This window comes from Passer montanus, unplaced genomic scaffold (assembly GCF_014805655.1).
Source record: "Passer montanus isolate IOZ18808 unplaced genomic scaffold, ASM1480565v1 scaffold46, whole genome shotgun sequence".
NCBI classification, from domain to species: Eukaryota; Metazoa; Chordata; class Aves; order Passeriformes; family Passeridae; genus Passer; species Passer montanus.
In genome coordinates, this window is record NW_024369485.1 from 5,458,992 (window position 1) to 5,480,220 (window position 21,229).

General features: G+C 41.4%; 1 protein-coding gene across 1 annotated transcript in view; it reads left to right on the plus strand.

Moving 5' to 3' along the window:
* KLHL29 (kelch like family member 29) overlaps positions 1–21,229 on the plus strand; it is a 324,971-nt gene that overhangs the window by 63,634 nt on the left and 240,108 nt on the right. The window contains exon 2 of the mRNA XM_039721629.1: positions 18,605–18,910. Within this exon, the coding sequence (XP_039577563.1) occupies positions 18,650–18,910 (261 nt within the window). The 5' untranslated portion in view covers positions 18,605–18,649. The remainder of the gene's footprint in view (positions 1–18,604; positions 18,911–21,229) is intronic.

A 21,229-nucleotide genomic window follows, 5' to 3' on the forward strand; every position in this document is an offset into this window, starting at 1 on the left:
TTCCCTTCTAAGCGAATAAAATTAATTGTCCAAAACTAAAGTCCCCTATGAGGGGTTAGCTGTAGACAGCTGAATTGGAACAGAATGGGGTTGTTGGTTCTCTTAAAGGTTTCTGCTCAATACCTTATTTAGGAGGGAACTTCTTTTGCCCCTGGTTTTTGGATGAAACTATGCTTAGAAACTTAATAAATTATAAACTTGTCACTTCCACTTCATCACTGCTACATTCCCACCTGCTTCTTCACCTCAGTTTCCTCCTCTCTACATCTGAGAATAGGATATGAGTCCTTTGTTTCTTTTTAATGGTGTGAGCTTGCCAAATTCTTGGAACATCGGGTCATTCTTGCTCACCTAGTGATTTCACTTAGGGATTCTAAGTTGGATAAAGCAAGGTCAGAAAGGTATGAGTACATAAGTAAAGAAAGTTTTGCATACCACCTATTTGAGCCCATCTTGTTTGAGGACTGGGGAAAGTCTTGGAGGAATTCTTCCCTGGACATGAAGCAAAGAGAGAAAGGAACCTGGATGTGGTAGAAGGGAAGGTGGTGAGTAGAAATGGGAGATGTGGTGAGAATAAAGGGGAAAAATTGATTGAAAGATTAATTAACACTGGGGGAGAAAATTGGGAAAGGCATCAGGGGGCTGCAGAGTCGTGGGTTTGAGCTGCATCTGGAGGTGGGTTGTTGTTTCTCCTTCACCCTCCCAACCCTCCTCTGATCTAACTTGGGATCTTATTTTCTGAGCCTTCCTCAAGCCTTTCCTGTCACTCTGGGGACTCAGTGCTGCCAGGGTAGAGAGCCCTGAGCTACCCCCAAGTCATGGCATTGGAGGGATGAAGGGATGGGCACAGTACCTGGGCTTGTACCTGGCCTTGGGCTTGTAGGGCCAGCGAGTATGATAGTCAAGTTTCCTTGGCTGCTTCAGAAAGACAGTGGTTCAAGATTTAAAAAAAGCAGTAACAGCAAACTGTGTTTTGTACATTTTTGAAAAGGACTTTAATCCAGTGGTGTGTGGTATTTCCCTAGTTGTGACAACTGCGTAGGTGTTTTTCTCATTAGAAAAAAACCAAAACCACAGTGACTTCATGAGTAAGGTCTGGCTTTCCCTCCATGAGGAATTCTATCTTGGCCATTTTTGCTAAGTGTATTAAAATGCACAAGAAATTGTTGTTTCTTTTTTCTTCCATATGTGCATTACTGCCACAATATGACTTTGTGCAGACTTTACTGTAACCTGTACTTTAGCTGGTCAATGTAATTTATAACAGAAAAGCTACATATTATAATGCCAGAGCTTTCATAATATGTGTGTGTTGCCTCCACTCTGCTCTTTCATGGCAGTGCTACAAAATATTTTACCAGAGTAAGTGTAAATCCTATAATCTTCAAAATTAAATGGGGAAAAAAACCAACAAACCAGCCTCCATCGAAGCAGGAAGGCAGAAGCCTGTACCTCGTGCAGTAGCTGAGCATGGGGTTGCCTGAGGAAGGTAATGGCAGGTTTGAAGAATTGCAGAAACACCAGTGCCCTCTCTCATGAGCTTTGGCTGAGATGTGGGTGTTTGCTAAGCCTGCCCAAAAGCTCTGTTATAACAGTGGTGGGGATGTGGTGTTCATTTGCCATGTCCTTGGTTGTTTTTCTCATGTCTCTTTGGCAAACTCCAGTGCTCTATTGAGCTGAACCTGCAGTGACATAGGACATCTGAAAGGGCAGAGAATTGTCCCCACTCCTTGTCTTGGGTCTAAAGCTGGAGTTAAAAACCAGCAGCACCACCTGAAAAGGAGCTTTAGCCCCGGTGCTGAGCATGGCCATTCTAGGCACATCAACATCCAGTTTCTGGCATGAAAACTCTGAGCCCAGCAGATTTCTGTAATGCCTTGTGCTTCAGTTATATAGGGAGCCAAAGCTGGAAACCAGATCCCTCAGCAGGATGAGTTACAATGTATTACCTCCCCTTGGTGCTCAACTCAAAGCATCCCTGTGTTTTGGAGTGACATGACACCAGAGGATTTGGGCAGTGGTACCTCATTTGGGAATTTCCAGCAATCCTGCAGTGATAAGTGGGCAAATGATGTTCCCTTTGGTTTATGCAACAGCAGGACATTGGGCACCTAAATAGCTTTATTAGCAATAATGTGGCTTCCTGCAGACTCTGAGGTACACAAGCCTTAGAGGGGTTTTGCACATCTTTAAATTGGATATAATGTCTGACCTCTGCCCTCCCTACCTGAGGGCATCTTCTAGTTTTGGTCCATATTCTTTCCATCCTCATCTCACCAGCTGAAGAGAAAGGATAATAACATTCTTGACCTCAGAAGATTTTGTCACTTTTAAACAGGTAACAAGGGTGTTTGGATCTGGTGGCAGCGGAGCAGTGTAAACGGTGAGACAGAGCCCAATGGCGCAGAGGAGGCAATTATGCAATATGCAGATTTATTTTTTGTTCATTACCATGTTTCTCTAAAATTCTGAGTGTTTTTTGTGTACTGTTGATCTTGCACATGTGCTTGGATTTTGCAAGAGAATTAAACAGATCCAGTGTAATGCCAGGAGCACATCCCCCATGTGCAGACTCCTGTGCTGTTTCCCACGTGTGTTAGCAAAGGATGCTCTGGCACTCACTGTCACAGTGTCAGAGGCTGGATTTGGCTTTCCATTCAGCCAACAGATGATGTTTCCAAAAAAGAAACTTCTACAAAATGGGGAGTCTCTGGGAGATAATTACGTGGTTGTATAAATAATGAGTGAGATATTATCTGCTAGCTCTATAGTCACATCCACGGAGAGAAGAGATGAGCTTTCTTCGAGGGCAGTAGAGTTCTCTCAGCTCAATTAAATGGACGTATAGTACCAGCCTGACACTGAACATTTGTTCCCATAGGAGCCTGTTAAAGGGAAATACAGTTAGTGTTGCATACAGCCTGTGTTTAGACCTCCTGCTTAGATTATGAAAAATGTTAAAGCTAAAAAAAAAAACCCCTCATTATTTGAGTTCCAAAAGCTGCCTGGCTCCTGCATGCTCCCTGCAGCAGGGCACACCTTTCGCACTGCCCGATTAGCTCCGTGTTATCTAGTTGCAAATGCCTGGCTTCACTATTCCTGTACTTTATTTTAAAAGGCTTTTGCTGTATGCAATTGAATGTACTGTAATCTTCTTATCAAATACCGAAGCTCTTTAGTGATGCCATTTTGAAATGTACTTCGGTTTTTAAATTGCAAATTCTTCTCTGGCTGGAAGGTCTCTGTTCTTGGTTTAGGCAGTAGTTGAGAATATATATGTGAGTGTGTGTGTGTGTGTGTGTGTACATTTGGCTGTATACAGATGCCTGAAACATGCTGACCCCTTTCCTGATAATGTCCAATTGTGGACTTCCCTCTAAAACACTGGAAAGGGAAGACATGGGTTGCAAAGCTGGTAGGTGCCCTCCTGGGTAATTTTGGCATGCTTTTCCTGTGTTTTTGTTGTTGTTGTTGTTGTATTTAGAACCTCCAAAAAGCTAAGTTCTCTCTGAACAGGACCAAGGATTTTCATTATTATTTATATTATTTTAAGTGAAAGAACAAGGCTGGTCTAGTTTTGAGTACGGAACTGAAAATCTGAGCTCATATATTCTGGTCTCACATCTGTCAGTAACTTGTGATGTGACTTGAAACAAAATCACTTAACCTGTAAGTCTATTTCCCTACCTGTAAAATGGGGTTGAGTGTAAGAGGGATGCCATAAGCATTAAATATTTAATGTTTGTAAAGTGCTTTGAAGACAAAGAGTGCCACATAAATGCTTATCATTGTCCTAAAATACAATAAACTCTGTAACCTTGTGTAGGAAAAATGTGCTAGAAACTGTAACTTTACAAATGAAGATCAACGCAGGAGAAGAAAGGACATCTTGCAAAATTGAGTATTAAGAATTTTTTTCAAAATGCACTGGAGAGTCTGTCTCTAAAGAATTAGCAGAGGCAGTCTTCAGGAACATTGAAAAATTTCAGAACATCATAGGATTCAGTAAACAAAGTTGAACTTTCCTTCTAATAAAGACAGAAAAGAAAGTTCTAAACAAATGGCTCTGTTTAGCCTGACCACAGTAATAAAGCATGTAATGGGGCCATTATGTGAATGCTGGGAAATAAGACAGTTAGTTATAGGCAGGCCTTATTCTGAAGTGTATGTCTAATACATCCTCAGTGGATGTGATTACTTACCTAGAAGATCAAGGAAATGCTATGGATATGTACTTTATTCAGGAAACCAATTGGTAGAGCACTCCATCTGTGAAGATCATTCCAAGCAGCTCGTTCACTTACGTCAGCTTAGAAATTGTTTACAAGTGGATAGGCAAAAAGATAATAATAGAATGCATGAGGAAAAAAGTGAAAGAAACTGGGAATGCACATGTCTTCAAAGCATGAAATTAAGCAAAAGCCAGCCTTTGAAATTATGTAGAAGGTCTTCCCCATGGTGTTTATTTCATAAATACACTAATATATTGCGGATACAGAAATACTCAGTCATTTCTGTCCCTCCTCTCTACCACTACAGAGGATGAATGCATGAGCTGCCTTGAGAGATTTCAGGAAAAAACTTAAAACATTTGGCAGGGAAGCAGTTCCTCCAGATAAACATGTTCCAGGATGGATCCTCCTCTACAGGCTGCAGCTCCTGCCTGAATCCTGCTTCAGAAAGGGTTTCTGTCCATGGGGAGAGGTCTTCCATGGGCTGCAGTGTGGATATCTGGGGGAAAATCACAATGCTGAAGATGGACTTATTGCAGGGACATAGTAATAGGACAAGGAGTAATGACTTTAAAATAAAAGATATTTAGATTGGATATTAGGAAGAGATTCTTTATTGTGAAGATAGAGAGAGACACTGCCACAGTTTGCCCAAAGAAGCTGTGGATGCTCCATCCTGCAAGGGTTCAAGGTTGGATGGGGATTGGAGCAACCTGGTCTAGTGGAAGGTGTCCCTGCCTGTGGCAAGAGGTGTTGGAAATAGAGGATCTTTGAGGTCACTTCCAACCTAAACCATTCTATGATGATCCTGTGGTCAACTTCCATCATGGTCCTCTCCATGGGCAGCAGGGACACCCCTACTCCAGTACTAGGAGCACCTTCTCCCCCTCTTCCTCCCTCTTTGATATCAGCAGGGCTGTTTCTTATACTTTTTTCCTTAATCCTCATTGCCTTTGCAGTGTTCTTGCCCCTTCCTAGGAATGTTTCACAGAGCCCCCACCAGTCTGGCTGCAGGGCTCTGTGGTTCCCTGCAGTGGGGACAGGGAACTGGCTGTGGGCTGCACTGGGCCTCCCCTTTTGACACCATCCCTGCAGCCTCTCCAGGTCAGAGAAACTGCTAGGAAGAAAGGTGTTGAGAGGTACATGAGTTCAGTGATCAATAATTTTGCATTTTTTCCTTTTTTTTTTTTCTTTTTGAGAGGTTACTGTTGTGGTGCTCGCAGGCAAGCTTAGGCATGTGTTACAATTCTATGTACAACATTCCTGGTCGCTGTTTGTGCCTGGCAGGCAGGCTGCTGGATGAGCCAGGAGAGCTGTGCTGTTCAGAGTCAGAGCAGAGCAATTGTAACATCCTCCTGCGCTTTTTGGCCTAAAATCTATAAATTCGTAAGACTTACAGGAGTGGTGTGGTGACTCATCCGTGCAGCAATCAAGGTGTCACAGCAAATCAAAAGTTTCCATCTCTTCTTTGAGACGGGGATTCGGAGAAAATGCTGACGGTAATTAAAAGAATTGCTCATCCCTGGCTGTGAAACTGCGGTGTGCCTCATAAGATATGCGTCTTATCTCCAAACTATTTATGGCTCTGTCTTGGGTAGTGCATGCTGGCACCCAGAGCTGTGGAGCAGGACGTGGCTTCCCAAAACAGGGCATGCTGCTGATACCTCATGCCACGTCGGGCTGGATTCGCCATTTGATATTTTCCCCTGGTGTTCAGAGCTCTGACTTTGTTCTCTCAAGTGCCATCATCTGTTGGGATTATTTAGTGGGAGGGCAGTACCTGTGCCTGATCTTCTGTGCCTGCTGCTGTTGATGCCTAAGAATTGCTTAGATGATGGTAATTCTCATTCTCTGCCTTTGACCACTGTTTGTGCCTTCAGAGAGAGGCTGAATTTTAAGCCAGACTGATTAATTAAGCTGCAACAGCATCACTGGATGGATGCTTCTCATAAAAGCTGTGAGGAATTGTATGTGAGGAATAAATACTCATAGTGATGTCTCTGTAATATTTTCATTTATGTCTCCTTGTTATGTTTTAGATCTCTGAAAACAAACTCTATAGTAAGTTTTGTAGCAGTGGTAAAATAATTTGCTTCAACGGCTCACTATTAGATGTCACAACATACTTTTGGTTATCCTCATGTGTATGGGGAAATGGCAATGTGAAGAAAGATTAATCAATCAGGAAAATGATCTGTTATTTCCCTTCTCTTTTCATCTATTCCAAAAACCTGACGGGCTGCAAGGCAGTGTCTCTAAGCAGTGCATATAATGTATGCAGTTACTGCATGCTCAGCAGCCAAATGCAAACATTGCAGAGTAGAAACACAAGGTTTATCTAAAAATAAACAAAAAGGAAACAGAAATCTGTACTTCAGATTCTACACACAAGCTGTTCAAACAGTAAGATCTTAATAGTAGATTTAAAAGTGTCAACAGCAATGGCCTTGTGTTTTTGCATGGTTAAAACTTGTCAGCAAATGCAGTCTTTTGAGTGATAATAACACTAAAAGGCTTACAACAGACTGTCCTTGGTGTACTGCAAAACAAAAAACCTCACAGGAACAACAAGTATCTGTTGACCTGGGGTCAGCATGGGAATCGCAGGTCATTCTTGTAGGCTGAGAAGCTTCTTGAGGAAAGAGCAAAATCCGTGAAATCATTGCATTGCTTAACCACGCAAGTGGAAGGTCAGAAGGGAACAGGCCTCTTCAGATTATATTTAGTAACTATGAAGATTTTGCTTCTAGTAGTCGCTTTGCACTGCATAGTGTTTGTCCCCCCTTCTCCCTGTGCCTCCTCAGAAAAATTTCATCCGATCCAATCCGAAAGTAATCATGTACTCATCAGCAATTTTTCAGCAGGCCAGACAAAATTATTCTAAAAGCAAAAAACAAATTATTTTGCCCTACATATGTTTATGGACAGATGAGCCAGGCCAGATCTGTTCGAGAAGATGCAAGGATGGGATGGTAACAAATAAATATGCAGTGCTTCCAAATATTAAACTGTCCCCCAATGCGCTACTGTAAATTGAAGTGAGTACTGTTGCTGTTAAGGTTGGCTTTTACACATATTTTTTGCTGGTGTTGACATCTACTGGAAAATTTGCTACTGACAGGAGGAATATGCTCTGTTTCAGAGAACAGGAGAGCGCTGTCCCCTCCTCTCATGAAGCTTGCATTGCACAGCTCTGTCTTGAACAGTCATACATCCTCACTGCTGCCTTTTTTGTTGTTTTCTTTTCGTTGTCTTCTGTTCCCAAAATTGTCCTGTGAGCAAAAATTCAATTTAAAGATAGTAAATGGCAAACACATTTGGGCAACAGGCTGATGAAACAGCTGCTCTCTTTCTCCCATAGACCTGGATTTTTCTGTTTTGCCCAAGGCAGTAAAGGGAAATTAGTTTATTAGTTTCACGTTGGTCACTGGTGAATATCATCCTCCCTCACAAAAATAACACTTTAATTCTGCTTGATTTGAAATAATTGACCGATCAGGAGTGAGGCATGTGAAGGGAGCTACCAAGACGGAATTACACCGTTGGGCTGGAAGATCAATTGTTGGGGAGGAGAGCTGAGACACTGCAGCCTTATATTACACCTGCCTGTTTATTACACTTGGCCTGAGGGGAAGGCAATGCACCATTCTGATCTGTTGCCTCGGAGAAGTACGGATGTAAAATGAATGCAAAATCAGGAACAGCAAGTTGGGTTTTTATGTTAATACATTTTATATTGATACTGAGGACATTTCAGTAAACGGAGCTTCTAGTTTATAGAACAGCATATGTGTTTTTCCTTTTCTCTATGCCAATATACTTTCCTAAATGTGGTTTAATTTTAATTTTTTTTAGCTTCTCAATAATACTTGTAGTGATTGACTGGTAGCAGTAGCACAAATACTCAGTAAAATTAGTCCCACTGGAAGATTACTCAGATGCTAGAGCTCTTCTTACTCCTCCTTCCTCTGCTCTTTCTGCCTGTTTTAATGATTTCATTTTAAGAAAAACGACCTGAGGCACAGCAGAGAGAGAAAAAAAAAAAAAGTCACAAGAAAAAACAATAGATAGACTTACGTTTGGCAAATCCTGGAACAGAAGCAAGTCCAGATGTTTGCTATACAGGCATTTGGCATGTATATAACAGCCTCGCTACAAGACTGCATATAGAGTTTTTGACAGCTTTGGTGGAATGAAAATGAATTATTGCTATTCAGAATAAAATGCAAAACATTTTGGCCAGTGCTTGCAAATCTAGTAGTTTTCAACTTATATTTTTAACTAGATTCTTGGTATTCTTAAATGCATATTTAAGTAGGTGCTTGGCAAACAGGATTTGATTTCTCTGTAATATTGAAAGGTTCTACATCACCTAACATATCTTGAGAGGGATATGGTGAGTGGTTCATGATCTGTTTATTATTTGATCCTGTTACTTCTAAAGCAGCTAATTAAAAGCTGCAGACCTCTGGCCTAGAAAAGGTGGGCTGCTGATTTCCTGCATTCAGCAAACAGCCTTCATCCAGCAACTGAAAAATAAAACATGAGTCACTTGGGCCAAATTTAAATGAGATGCAAGAAAGGGTGGTGGAAGAAATGGTAACAGGAGTAGCTTTTAAGAGGCAGAGGAGCAAGCAGAGAGGCAGTTCACTTTGATACTGGCTGTGGTATTAATTCATTAGCATGGTGGCACCGTCCCTCTGGTTCTCGACGCATCGCCTTTCAAAACAAAACATAAATAGCAAGTGGATGTAAGTGATACTTACTCTATTGAACCAGCTGAAAATAAAGTCAATCCATTTTATGAAACATGGTTAGGCCACGAGAGGTGATGAGCTGTGACTGCAGATGGACAGATAACGTGGGCTGTGGCCAACTCCAGTGACATGCACTGAGAAGGGGATGTTTTGATCCAAAAGCCCCAGGTGTCTGCTCAGTATTTCCAGCCAGATAACGGGGTGCTGGTGCTGATGGACTAGTACTAATGGTACCAGTGCCATGAAGCAAAAAGATGGAAGTACAGAAATATGCAGAGAAACTCCTCTCCAGACTCTGCATTTTCTCAGGTGTCCCCGTAAGTGAAGAGCAAGCTTGTGAGGCTTTGTGAATGGAGGCCAGTGACAGTCACACATTTAGGGCACCAGAAATTGGAAAAACTGTAGTTATTCCCTGTGGGTCAGAAATGTTGTGTATTCTCTGGGAATGCAGTTACTGGAGGATTGGGATAACTGCACCTTCATACCTCAGAGTGCCACAAATCATGTTAAAGCCTTGAAGGTGTTTGGATGCCTATCGCTATGGACTGTGCTAGTCTCATGTTCAGTGTATTTAAAAGACATGCAGATGTGGCACTTAGGGTTTAGTGGTGGACCTGGCACTGTTCAGTTACTGGAGGATTGGGATAACTGCATCTTCATACCTCAGAGTGCCACAAATCGTGTTAAAGCCTTGAAGGTGTTTGAATGCCTATTGCTATGGACTGTGCTAGTCTATGTTCAGTATATTTAAAAGACATGCAGATGTGGCACTTAGGGTTTAGTGGTGGACCTGGCACTGTTTAATGGTTGGACTTGGTGAACTTAAAGGTCTTTTGCAACCTAAATGACTCTGATTCTATGATTTAATGTTTCTTTTTATTTTTTTTCTCCCAAGGAAATTTTCATGGAATAAGCTCTTTTTATATGCCAGATGGTTAGGGACTGTTTTGTGCTGTAAGTGTACATGTGCTCTTGATTTGGGGGAGTGATACATGTCTCCTTTTAACAAAATGTGTGTCAGAAAATTCTGTGTGGTCGGAGGACATCAGTCCTGGAAGAGAAAATTTATTACTTCACCTGGTGCTGGCTGAAGCTTTTTAAATGTGAGCAGTGATGGGGTGGGATGACCCAAAAATATCCTCTAAGAGGGAAATTTGAAGTACCTTTTCTTTATTACAGCATTTTGCAGCACTGCAAGTGATCCAGAGATCTTATGCTGTAAAATACACTGCATTTAACCCTTCCCTTGGCAGAGAGCTTTCTCCTGTAATATTTTTGACTGATCAATCAGTCTTCCTTTAGGGTCTGGAAAACTGGGAACAGTAGTAAATAAAAGGAAATTTCTTCTGCCTTGTCCAAAATGTAATTTGAAGACCTAGTCCCCTTCTCCTCCCACCCCCCCCACCCACCTAAAAAAATATCCCCAAAAGAGCCAAAATGCTGCTAATTAAATTTTGTGAGATTTATTTTGTGACATTTGGCAACACTGACAGTAGCTTATTCTGCATTTCTGCTTTATTAACTATGAAGTCTTAGGCAAGATTAGGTATGTCAGGTCCTGGCAGCCACTTCACACGTTTTGAGAAGATGGCCCATTTCCCCAGAAGAAATCCAGTCGTGTCCCTGTCTCCCCTCCCCACCTGTCCCCGGCAGGCACCCCTGGACCCTGGCCACCAGTTGTCATCCTGCCAGCCCCCGTGCCAAGGTGTTGGCCACCGGCTCTGCCGTGCAGGTCTTCCTGCACAAACCCTGCATGAACTGGCCTTTAACACGGCAGCTCCTGGCATTTGGCTTCCTTTCGTTTGCTTTTCATGCTAATGAGATAATTTAATTAGGGAAGACAATGTTTTGGGCAGTGTTTTGCAAGCAGGAGTGTTACAGAGGGGCATAGTTTTTCTCTCTCTCCATTTTTAACAAGGCAGAGTTCCAGACACTGCCAGCTACCCTGGACCTGCAGAGACATCTGAGGAAGTTATTTTGCTTTTGTTTAAAGTTCTGGTGGATTTTCATTTACGAAACAGCTGCGTAAAGTTCCAGTCTTGTTGCTGTAGAAGGTCCTTGGAAAGACCAAGAATCTGCAGCACGTGGCATCTAGAATTGATTTTGGTGGCTGGAGGGTGGTGAGGATTGAATTTTGTGCTGAGTTTTTTTGTAAGGTTGTGGGGATGGTTTGCAACAAAGCCGTGGAGGAGAACCATGTCAACTAGGAGATTTTTCCAACAGAAGTTTGAAGAGAGAAAAATAGATTTAGTAGTTTTCTCCTGGAGTTAGGAATTTTATCCGAATCCATATCCCGAACGAGTATATTTTGACATATTTTCTATCAGTTTATAGTTGATGCTAAGTACATCTGAGGATGTGGATGGTGGCCTTTTAGAATAGTCCAAGAAACTCGTATGGTCAGGAGCATCTGCAGAAGGAGACCCCTGCACCTGGTGTACACTTCATGAGTTTGTGTGTGTGTCCAGGTTTGGCAAGCAGCAGGATTCAAGGCAGGACTCTTCTTGACCTTCTGTTCCAGCAGCGTGAGCATCAGGACCACCCTGAATCTTCGGAACTTTTCTCACCCTGCCAGTGCTCATGATCCATGAATTGAAGGATGTGTTACCCAATCTGCTCAGACTGTAAAAAAAAATTAGTATCTGAAAAGCAAATTACTGTAGATAGGAAATGATCACAGTGAAGATAAATTTCCTAGGAGCTTAGTAATAAACCATACACTTAGAGATTTTTTAGTAACCCTCATTTAGGAAGGTTATATTCTGTCAACTGTGAAGGAAAGAAACTCCAAGGTATGGTTTCATTCACATCATGACTGGGTTCTTCTTTTTTATTTGGATAGTCTAGTTTATCTTTTTACTTACCTAGGGGGAAGATTTCCATATGCATCTGAGGTACTCAGAAATAAAAAGTGCAAAAACCTTTCTACAGTACTTTGAGATAGCAAAGCAAAAATCTTATTTTTGTTTCTTTCATAGTGAGCTTTCTGATGAGAAGACACCGTTGTGTTCATGCTCAGATTTTTTTTTTTCATATGTCCCAAAGCATCACCTCCTCCAGCATATATTTGGAAAATTAAATCCTATATAATCTCTTTAATCTACTGCTCCTTTATCACTTACAGGGTTAGGATTTGGGCTGGGTTTTTTTTCTTCTTTTTTTTTTCCTTTAAGATCTGATTGTAGCAAAGCAGCTCAAGTCTCTCTGCCTTGTCTTGGATTTTACAAGAGCTTTACAACTGTTTACAAGACTAAATCAGGGGTTTACAAAAGTAGACCTTGCTTGATAATAAAGTTGTTTCCTTGCCTCTCAAATATTTCTGGATCTTATCTTTCTACACAGCTGCTTGTAGTTCAGCTTTACAGAATCTCTTGATTGCATTCTTTCTGCACTTGTCTAACAGAGAGTTCTTTCATTGAAGTCACCCAAACAGAAAAAAAAAGTAGTTCAGTAAAAATTGTGAAAATGGATTAGTCAGATCCATGTAGGCTTGTAACAATGATTCTATATGTGTCTGAGAAAGTCTTCGTAGGTTATAAAAAATGTTGATCTCGAATAAAACATTTTGCTTGGCACATTGCTGAAGATTTTCTCCTGAAGCTGCCAGGACTGCTAGTACCTTGTTTTATTTTGATTTTCTTGAAGATGTGTACATATATGACCTGACGATTGAGTTACAGCCAGGATTTATGGTAATACTGATATATTTCGATGTGATTTTGGTGCCATGTGCATAAATTATGTCTGCAGACCTGTGCCTGGGGAGAGGTTGTTGTGTCGGTAGGCTCTGATAAAACTGCATGTTGTAACATTTCCCCTGCAGCATATATGTGAAATCATTCAAGCTTAGGTACTTAGACATCTTCCTTTTTATCAGTTACACTTCTTCATGCTAGATCTGATTCCAGCAAATCTCTCTCCCTCTTTCTTTTTCTTTTTTCTTTTTTTTTTTTTTTTTTTTTTTTTTTTTTTTTTTTTTTGTGTGTGGATCTCATAAAATTCTTAGGCATTACATGCACTTAACTGCTTTTAAAGCTCTCTGATGGGCTATTTTACCTGTACTTCCATTTATCCTGTCTGAAAACACGTAAGATTATTTAGCTGCATATTTTAAAGCTTCAGGTTCTTTCTTTCTCCTTTTCTGCCATTTCCCTAATGACCATGTATCTCCTTCCGTCACTGTCTCCCAACGTCTCTCGCCTATCATGTTTCTGTAATGTTATTATTTAAAAGGTAAATTTAGAAACAAATGCTTACCCAGGAAAAATTTAAATTAAAAGCTTGACCTTTATTTTTGAAGTCACTTAATGAAGTTGACTAATAGTCTAAGAAATCTGATTCTCCAGCTTCAGACTGGCTGAAAGCCTGTTTTTCCTTATATTTATATCTGTGGGGACAGACACTTTAAGGAGACCTTGACTAGATAAGCGTGGAAAGCAGGGAAAAAGCTGCTCCAAGGCTCGAGCCCGGACTGTCATTTAGAGGAACATGAATAGGAAGCATTTTTTCTGCAGAACAGTGAGTGTTTTGGGCTTGGGGGAAGAAGGGCAGTGTTTAAATGTATCGAGCATAAAATGAAATGTTAACCACTTGAGTTTAATAAATCTGCAGCAATGATCTGTTTGAACCTGGTAAGAGCCCTGAGGACAGCACGCTGCTATCTCACACGCCGCTGGCCTTTCCCTCTCCTCTGTGTGTGCCTGTGTATAAGCTGTGGAAACGAGGAACAAATGAGCTTGCATAAGAGATGTGGTGAAAAATGAGTACCAGGAGGAAGGTGGTTTTGTGCTAAGAAGGTCAGAGGATTTCTAAATGGCCAAAGTGTTCAGGGTAAATTTGGAAGCTGGATGTTGTCTCTGTAAGTGCCCTACATTTGGGTCCCGAAGACATTCGCATTTTGCCAAAAAACTTTCTCAGATATTACTGTTGAAAAAGCCATTAGTATGAGATACGTCTAAAATTCCTGTTTGTAGAAAGTCATGTTCTCTAGCAGGGGTACACTCACATTTTACTTTGCCTTGAGAGGGATAGATTTAAAGTAACTTCTTTTTATGGTCTCTCTCACCTGTTGCGTTGCATGTTTTGGCCTTGTCCCATTCCTCAGAAGATGTTTGGTATTGTTTCATCAGTCTGTTACCCTCTCCTTGTCTACCCTCCCAAACCCATCTTTCTCTGAAAGTAAATGATGGGGGAAGGGGTCAGGTGCATGTATAATCCCCACTGGCTTCTTCATAACCTGTGGCCGAAACAAAGCGGGCTGTGTTCTGGCATTCTTTTTGCAGTACATGCACAGTGATGCAGTCTTGGGGACTTCTTGCCTTGCCATATCACTAAATCTCATTTTACATTTGTCACGGGATTTGTATTCAGCTGTGGTTGCTCAATCTCTCTTTAGCTTATAGCCCTTTCTACAGCCCTCCCTTAATACCAATTTGATCTCCTTTTTTTGCTTTGAATTTATCAGTTCATCCAGTAACTGCTATGGGTTTCTCTCTCTTTTTTTTCCTCTCTCTTTATTAGGGTGGGGGATTTTTTCCCCTCTAAGAGAGTTTTTGTTCCTTTTGGCTGCACAATAAAATCCTTTGATTCTGTGTGACAAATGGGAGCGTGTTTCATTTCTAGTGGAGATTAAAGACACCCGGCTACTCCAGTGATTACATCTTGAGTAGAGGTTGAGGGAAAGCCTGTCTCCCTGACTCCACCACCTTCTCCAGACAGTGTCAGCTGAATTGGGTGTACAGAGGGATTTCCAGCAATAACAGGGTGCAATGTGCCTCCTAATGAACTACGAGTCTGAGATGCACAATTCATACATTCTTTCTCCTGCTGTCTGTGTCTACATTTTGGGTTTGTAGCTCTGATATAGAGTGGACATATCTGAGATAGTCAAAGCTTATCTGCTCTGGTACTGGCTCCTGCATGTGACAGTGTGGAGCATCATGCTAGCTGAAAAATCAACCCCACAGCTGAGGTTGATAGATCTGTAATTAGCCAAGGCTTTGCTGGTGCAGTATCTAAAAAACAAGGTAAAAATCTTCTTTCTCTTCCTCTGTGCTGTTTAGAGGGGTCTAAAACTAGGTAAGAGAAAATGTCTGCACATGAATCTTGAGGAAAACTTCCCTTAAAAAGGTAAAAATACATGAATTAATTGTAGCTATTGATGTTCGTAAGTATTAGTCATTGATGTTTCTCCTTCTGTCTCTGCAACAGAAGGGAGTGCACATGAATTAATTGTAGCTATTGATGTTGGTGTTCATAAGTATTAGTCATTGATGTTTCTCCTTCTGTCTCTGCAACAGAAGGGAGTGTTGTTTTGGTGGAGGTTTTTTGTTTTGTTTTTTGTTTTGTTTTGTTTATTTTTAGGCTGAAAAAAATTCTCAAAGAGCATGTCTGGAAAATTGTAGCCGAAAATCAGACATTGTGGAACTGATAGTGACAGGGTGAGGGCTGTGGCTGGACTTGATGATCTTAGAGATCTTTCTCAACCTTAAGGATTCTGTGGTCTCTGACTGCAGTGATTGCTGCCCTCCCTGCTGTTTGAGTGAGGTTTCCACTGGCCTCAGTCTCTACTGTTTCTCAAGATAGTTTATGCTGCCCTGTGTCAAGTTCTGTGCAGAGGAATGTGATGATTACACTTGACTTGGGACACACTGCTGGAGAAGTTTTTCTTATGAGTACAGAATATGTTTAAAGCATTATTATTTTGATTGCGATCCTCAGCATCAATAGTCTAGACAAAGCATAAACTCTGGATCTAAAAATACACTTAAAAATTAGCTAGTCTGTTCACAACTCATTTCTTACCTCACCCAGCAGCTATTTATGAAAACATTTTCTATTCTTTCTAATTTTAAATAGCAAGCACTAGCAGTTGAATACTCATTTATTAGATAGTTATCCCCTCTGGTTTTTCTGTACATCTTGTCACTGACAAGTGACTTTGTACCCAGCCAAAAATGACATGTTGAAACAAGTAGTGTATGTTTAATGCAATGTATTGGGGGGAAAAAAAAAGAAAAAAGAAAAAAATAAGACTGACGTTTAGCCCCAGCTTTTATGTTTTCTTTGGAAATATGAAGTACAGTAGCTGGACTGAGAAGTGAATGTGCTCATAAAGAGGGTGTTGGGTTTTAAGTAAACTTCTTAATGCATGGCTTAGTCACAAGCTTTTTTCCTGCTTGTTATTGACGTCCTTGCCTGTCAGTCTCATCTGATAGAAGAATTGCTGGGGGCAGGGTGCCTGGGATCGTGTGGCAAAAACTCCTTGCTATTGACTTGTGTGCATGTGTGCCGCTGCTCTCCACTGAATTAAATGTCAGATGTGCTCAGGAGTGTGGGTGGGTGGGGGAGATGTGATTTGGTTCTCCCTGGTTGCCTTGTCAAGGAGTACACTAATACAGCTCGTGGAGATCCTCGGGCTCGAGAGGAGAAGGGCATTCAGTTGACAGCCACCATCCAAACAGTCACAAAAGATAGCTTCATACAGCAGTGGAGGCTGTTGGGATTAAAAAGAAATTCTTTCCAAGGCAAGGAGTAATAAAGGATATTTTGAAAGTGCAGCTTGCAGTTTGCAGCCTCCTTTTTTGCCTGACTTAGCAAAATGGTTATAAAACAAATGAAAGCGAGATTATACCTGTGGAATTTCTAACCTTTAAAGACACTGTGTTTAGGTACTGAATTTATTCTGATATAGTTTTCACTAGAGAAAGTTTGCTTTCTTCACCTCTACTAAAAGAAAAGGTTCTGTTTTCACTACAGCAGCTTTCACAGCACTGGTGTGTCTGGGATTTTCTGTGGTCATTGTACAGCTGAGCTCACATGGTCCTCTGGAAAACACAGAATTAGCTTTCTCAATGAAAGTATCAGATGGCCACAGAAATGAAAGACAGAGGAATCTAAGTAAATACCAGAACCATCAGCCCTCAAATCATCAAGTCAAACATTGCATCACATTCTATTAAAGAAAAAAAAATAGTTGTGTTAAGAGGAATGCCAATTTTGTGGCCAATACCAGCCACACTATGGTTTGTTCTCCAGCGTAGGTTCTTGCTGGAGGTGCTCATTCTTGGAGAGGGACAATGTAACCATCAGAAATGCAGCTGGCTGGGAGATTTGGCTTGGTCTTTTGTTGAACATAATGATTGTGGGAAGGAATTCAGTGGGGTTTTGCAATATACATTTATATTATTGAATTTTTAACTGAGGGGGAGTATTCTTTGTCTCAGCTAGTGAACCAGCTCTCAGCTCCTCTCAGCTCTCTAGTGAACCAGGTGAATCTTACATCCTTTAGGCATAATGATAGGCTGTGTTTGCCTTTTTAATTTCTACGAGGTGAATAACTAATATTGGCTGTAGGCGCACTGTTTTATAACACTTCTAAGTTTTTTGTCTCTCTTAAGAAGTTTCTTACCTTCAAGTTTCTGGGTGAGTTTAGTTCTGGCTCCCTCCACAATCCTTATAAACAGATATTCTTACCATCCATTTTTGTATCTAAGTGTTTGTGAAACAACATTGCTTCCACTGACCTTATGTCATTATTACAAAGAACTTAGTGGATTGTGTGATGCAAATAAAATAAATCAGGTGCTACAGTGACCTAGATACTCATTATTTATTTATGGAAATAAATACATTTAGAATTTATTCATACTGTTTTTTCTATTGCAAATGCTGTAAACTTTCACTTACTCAGAACTCTGCTGGGAAAATAGCATTATTTCCACCATTCTGCACATTAGGAGACCTTGCCAGGACGACTTCAGTAACTGCTCTAGGTTATGTAACATATAATTATCAGAACTAAGATTAGTTGTTGGGAGTCTTGACTCATAATGTTGTGTTAAGGCATCCCTCACCTGGCAAATAAAATCTGTAGATAACAAAGACTGAGGGGTGATAAGGACAGAGTGATCATAGAACAACTTGGTCATAGATCACCTGTGTGTGTTAAGTGTTTAAAGTCTAGCCAGAAGCATGGGAGGAGACAGAAGATGTTGGCCTGCCTCCTGTAGAGCATCCTCACTGTCAGAGGTGTCGCAGGGTGAAATATTCCTGTAGGAGCTTCCAGTGAGGAGGTCTAGCAGAAAGGGGGCTGTGTGAAGCAGTATTTGGCTTTGAAAACAGAGAAGTAATGGGTAGATTGAGCAGGTAGATTTTTTTTCTCTTTGATCTTTAGTATCTATATTTGGTCATGTGTCAGGTACAGGAAAGAGGCTACAGCAAAGATCTGAAGGCTACTGAGAAAACGGAAGGATGGAGCTGTTGGGAATGTTTTCCTGTTGTCAGAACATTGAATTATGACTTTCTTGTAACTTGGCTTTTCACAGTTTGTGTGCTTTTGCTTGTTATTTTGATGAAGAGTTTGGGCAGATCTTCAGGTGTGTGGGACTGGGCTCTCCACTGTGTCCTTGTACTTGCCTAAACTCTCTCATTTGTGTTCTAGATTAATATTCACTGTGACACTGCTGTCTTCCTCTTCATGTTCAGCTGGGAAAAGGGAGAAACAGTGCTCTCCTAAGGCAGAGAAGGCATGACAGGATCTTGCCTGGTGGTTACAGAGCACAGTCCCCATGCAGGGCCCTCATCCCTAACTCCTGTGTGTCATTCATCTTCCAGGCAGGCTCTCGAGTTCCGCCTGGGCCGCAGCCGCCCTCCACCGAGATGTCACGGCACCACAGCCGCTTTGAAAGAGATTACCGTGCCGGGTGGGAGCGCCGGGACTGGAGCTCCAACGGGAACCATGTGGGCAGCACCAGCTGCAGCAGCGCCGCCAGCACCACCAGCAGCTCCCGGCCCGGGCTGCTGCCCCTGCCCATCGTGCCCTCGCGCCTGCCCACGCCGGCCACCGCCGCCTGCACCACCGGCAACAGCGAGGTCATCACCAGCCTGGTGGCCAACTCCTCCCCAGCTTCCAGTACCAAAGTAAGAATGCTGATTTTTTTTTTGCCCTTTTTTTGCCTTTTATTTTTTTTTTTTTTTACACGGGGTTAATAAGTTGAAGGGATGTTAGAGATGGAGCGTCATCTGTCCTTTTGTAAGGCTTGCGTTCATGGGGTAGCCAAGAGTAGGAAGATGAGTTTATATGGGCAGTCTGTGTCTTTTTTATTCCTTTCTGTGTTGTACATTCACCAGAGTAGGTCTTTCTTGCTCCAAGATGGTCTCCATGCTTCTGAGAGGCCCAGGCAGAGCAAGTGTTTCCTTCCTTTCACCACTGCCTACGTTTGGGCTTTCTGTGGCTTTCCCTGGAACTTAATGCTCCCATTTTTCTTTTGGGAATGCTCTTGTCTGTTGACCAAGTGACCAAGGCAGAGCTGTGGCTGACAGCAACTGGATGTGGTTCTTATCCACAGGCAGTGGAAAGTGACTAAAGGTCATAATTTTGGTTAATGGTGTTTTCTCTTTAGTGGATAGTTTACTGTAAGGTTCTCAAAGCCTCATTCTTAATGCAGGCTGGAGTGAATCTATGGAACTGCTATAACCAGGCTCGCTCATTTGTGCAAAAATGCACACTAAGGAGTGAGAATATGTTAAGCACCAGAGAATAGAGGTCAATAGTAAACTGTTGGGATTTTTTGTTGCATTATATTATAGGAGGGAAGAGGGTGAGTTTTCCTTGAAAAAAAAAAGCAACCAACAAACTCTTGTAGAACTGCAAAGTACATTAGATATTCTTGGAGAAAGTTGGGGTTTCTTTTTGCATGCAGATTCAGATGGAACAGCTGGGAACAGAAAAACCTGGCAAGTGGTAAAGGTGACCACAGCGCTGGCAAAGTGAGACAGAAGCGCTGCTGGGTTTCTTTTTATGATATTTAACATTTTCTTTCAACTTGGTTTCATTTTAATAACTGAAAGTGCCAAATGCAGCAGATGTAGACAGAGGGAAAGGAGACAATGAAGTTATTTAAAGTAAGCCAAGAGCAAGCTGAAATTTTGCTGCAGTACCATTATTATATTGATTTTTTTCACAATGTAGAAAAACAAGGTCAATGCTACAGAAGGAAACATTAGCTTAAAGTGTAGTTGTAAAAATTTGCCATGGCATATTAAAATTATTATCATTTGGAAGAAGCTACTCAGATTCTGATCAAAACATTTTTAGTGTTCTCCAGATGCTATCCCGTGATAGATGCATTTCAATCATGCTTTGTCTGGAGATGATTGAAGCAATTTTGGAGCTACAGCAGTGGTTTCATTTATCATGACCTTTGTTCCTGGGTCTGCTTAGAGTCCAACAATTGTCTGGAGCTGATCAGCCCTTTTCCCAGATGTTCAAAACCATTTTGAAACTTATCAGTGCTAGTAAACCATGTGTTTATTGGGGGAGAGGAGGCAGGAACAGCAAGTTAAGTGCCTTTTGATCATATGCTAGATGTGAACTGTCTTCTAAATTACCTTATTAGACAATTTTCTGATGACTTTCATTAGTAAGAATGTTTTGGCATGAATAGATCAAAAGCAATAAATAGACAAGAATGGAGGTAACAGGAGACACTTTTTTATTCTGAGAACTGTTAATCAGCTGTGTAATCTCCCATAAAATAAGTATGTAAAAATGCATAGAGTTTTTGCCCCAGCTTCTTCTGCTGTGAACCAGCTAAGCAACTCTAACTAAAAATTCAAACTTGAATGTATTAAAGAGGAAAAAACTGTGAAGAAGTGAGAGAGGTAGGTAGGTAGGTAGGTAGGTAGGTAGGGTAAGCAGAGATGTTAGGGTATGGTGCCTAGCAAGCTTGTAACTAATAATGTGAAATGGTGTCACAAAAACCATCAGGTGCTCATGCACACTCCTGTTCACCCTGCCTGCCTGCGTCTCTCTCCCTCACACACAGCACACTTACATTTGTGGTCAGCAGTGTAACCAGCCAAGGCTTTTCCCTGGTAGAATCCAGCTAATAGCTAGGCACAAAACATTGTGTCCATATATTGAAGAGATCACAAGTTAGAAAAGCAATGTGGTTACTTGGTTTCTTTTAAAAATAAAACCATAACAATTAAAAATATAACAATACTTTAAAAATAAACAAAGCATGTGCAAAGTTGCCTTGAGCTGTGGAGACATCACAGCCTGCCTATCAACATGTTTATGAGGCTGCCAGGTCATGGGGGATAGGTGACATCTAACAGCTGGATTTGTTAGTTCTGCTTTGGGAGTGAGCCCTTTGGCTGCTGAGCTGCCTTTCTGCAGGCTGAGCCTCCCCCAGCATTGTGGCAGGCCATTAAACTCAGTGGCAAACGTGTGCC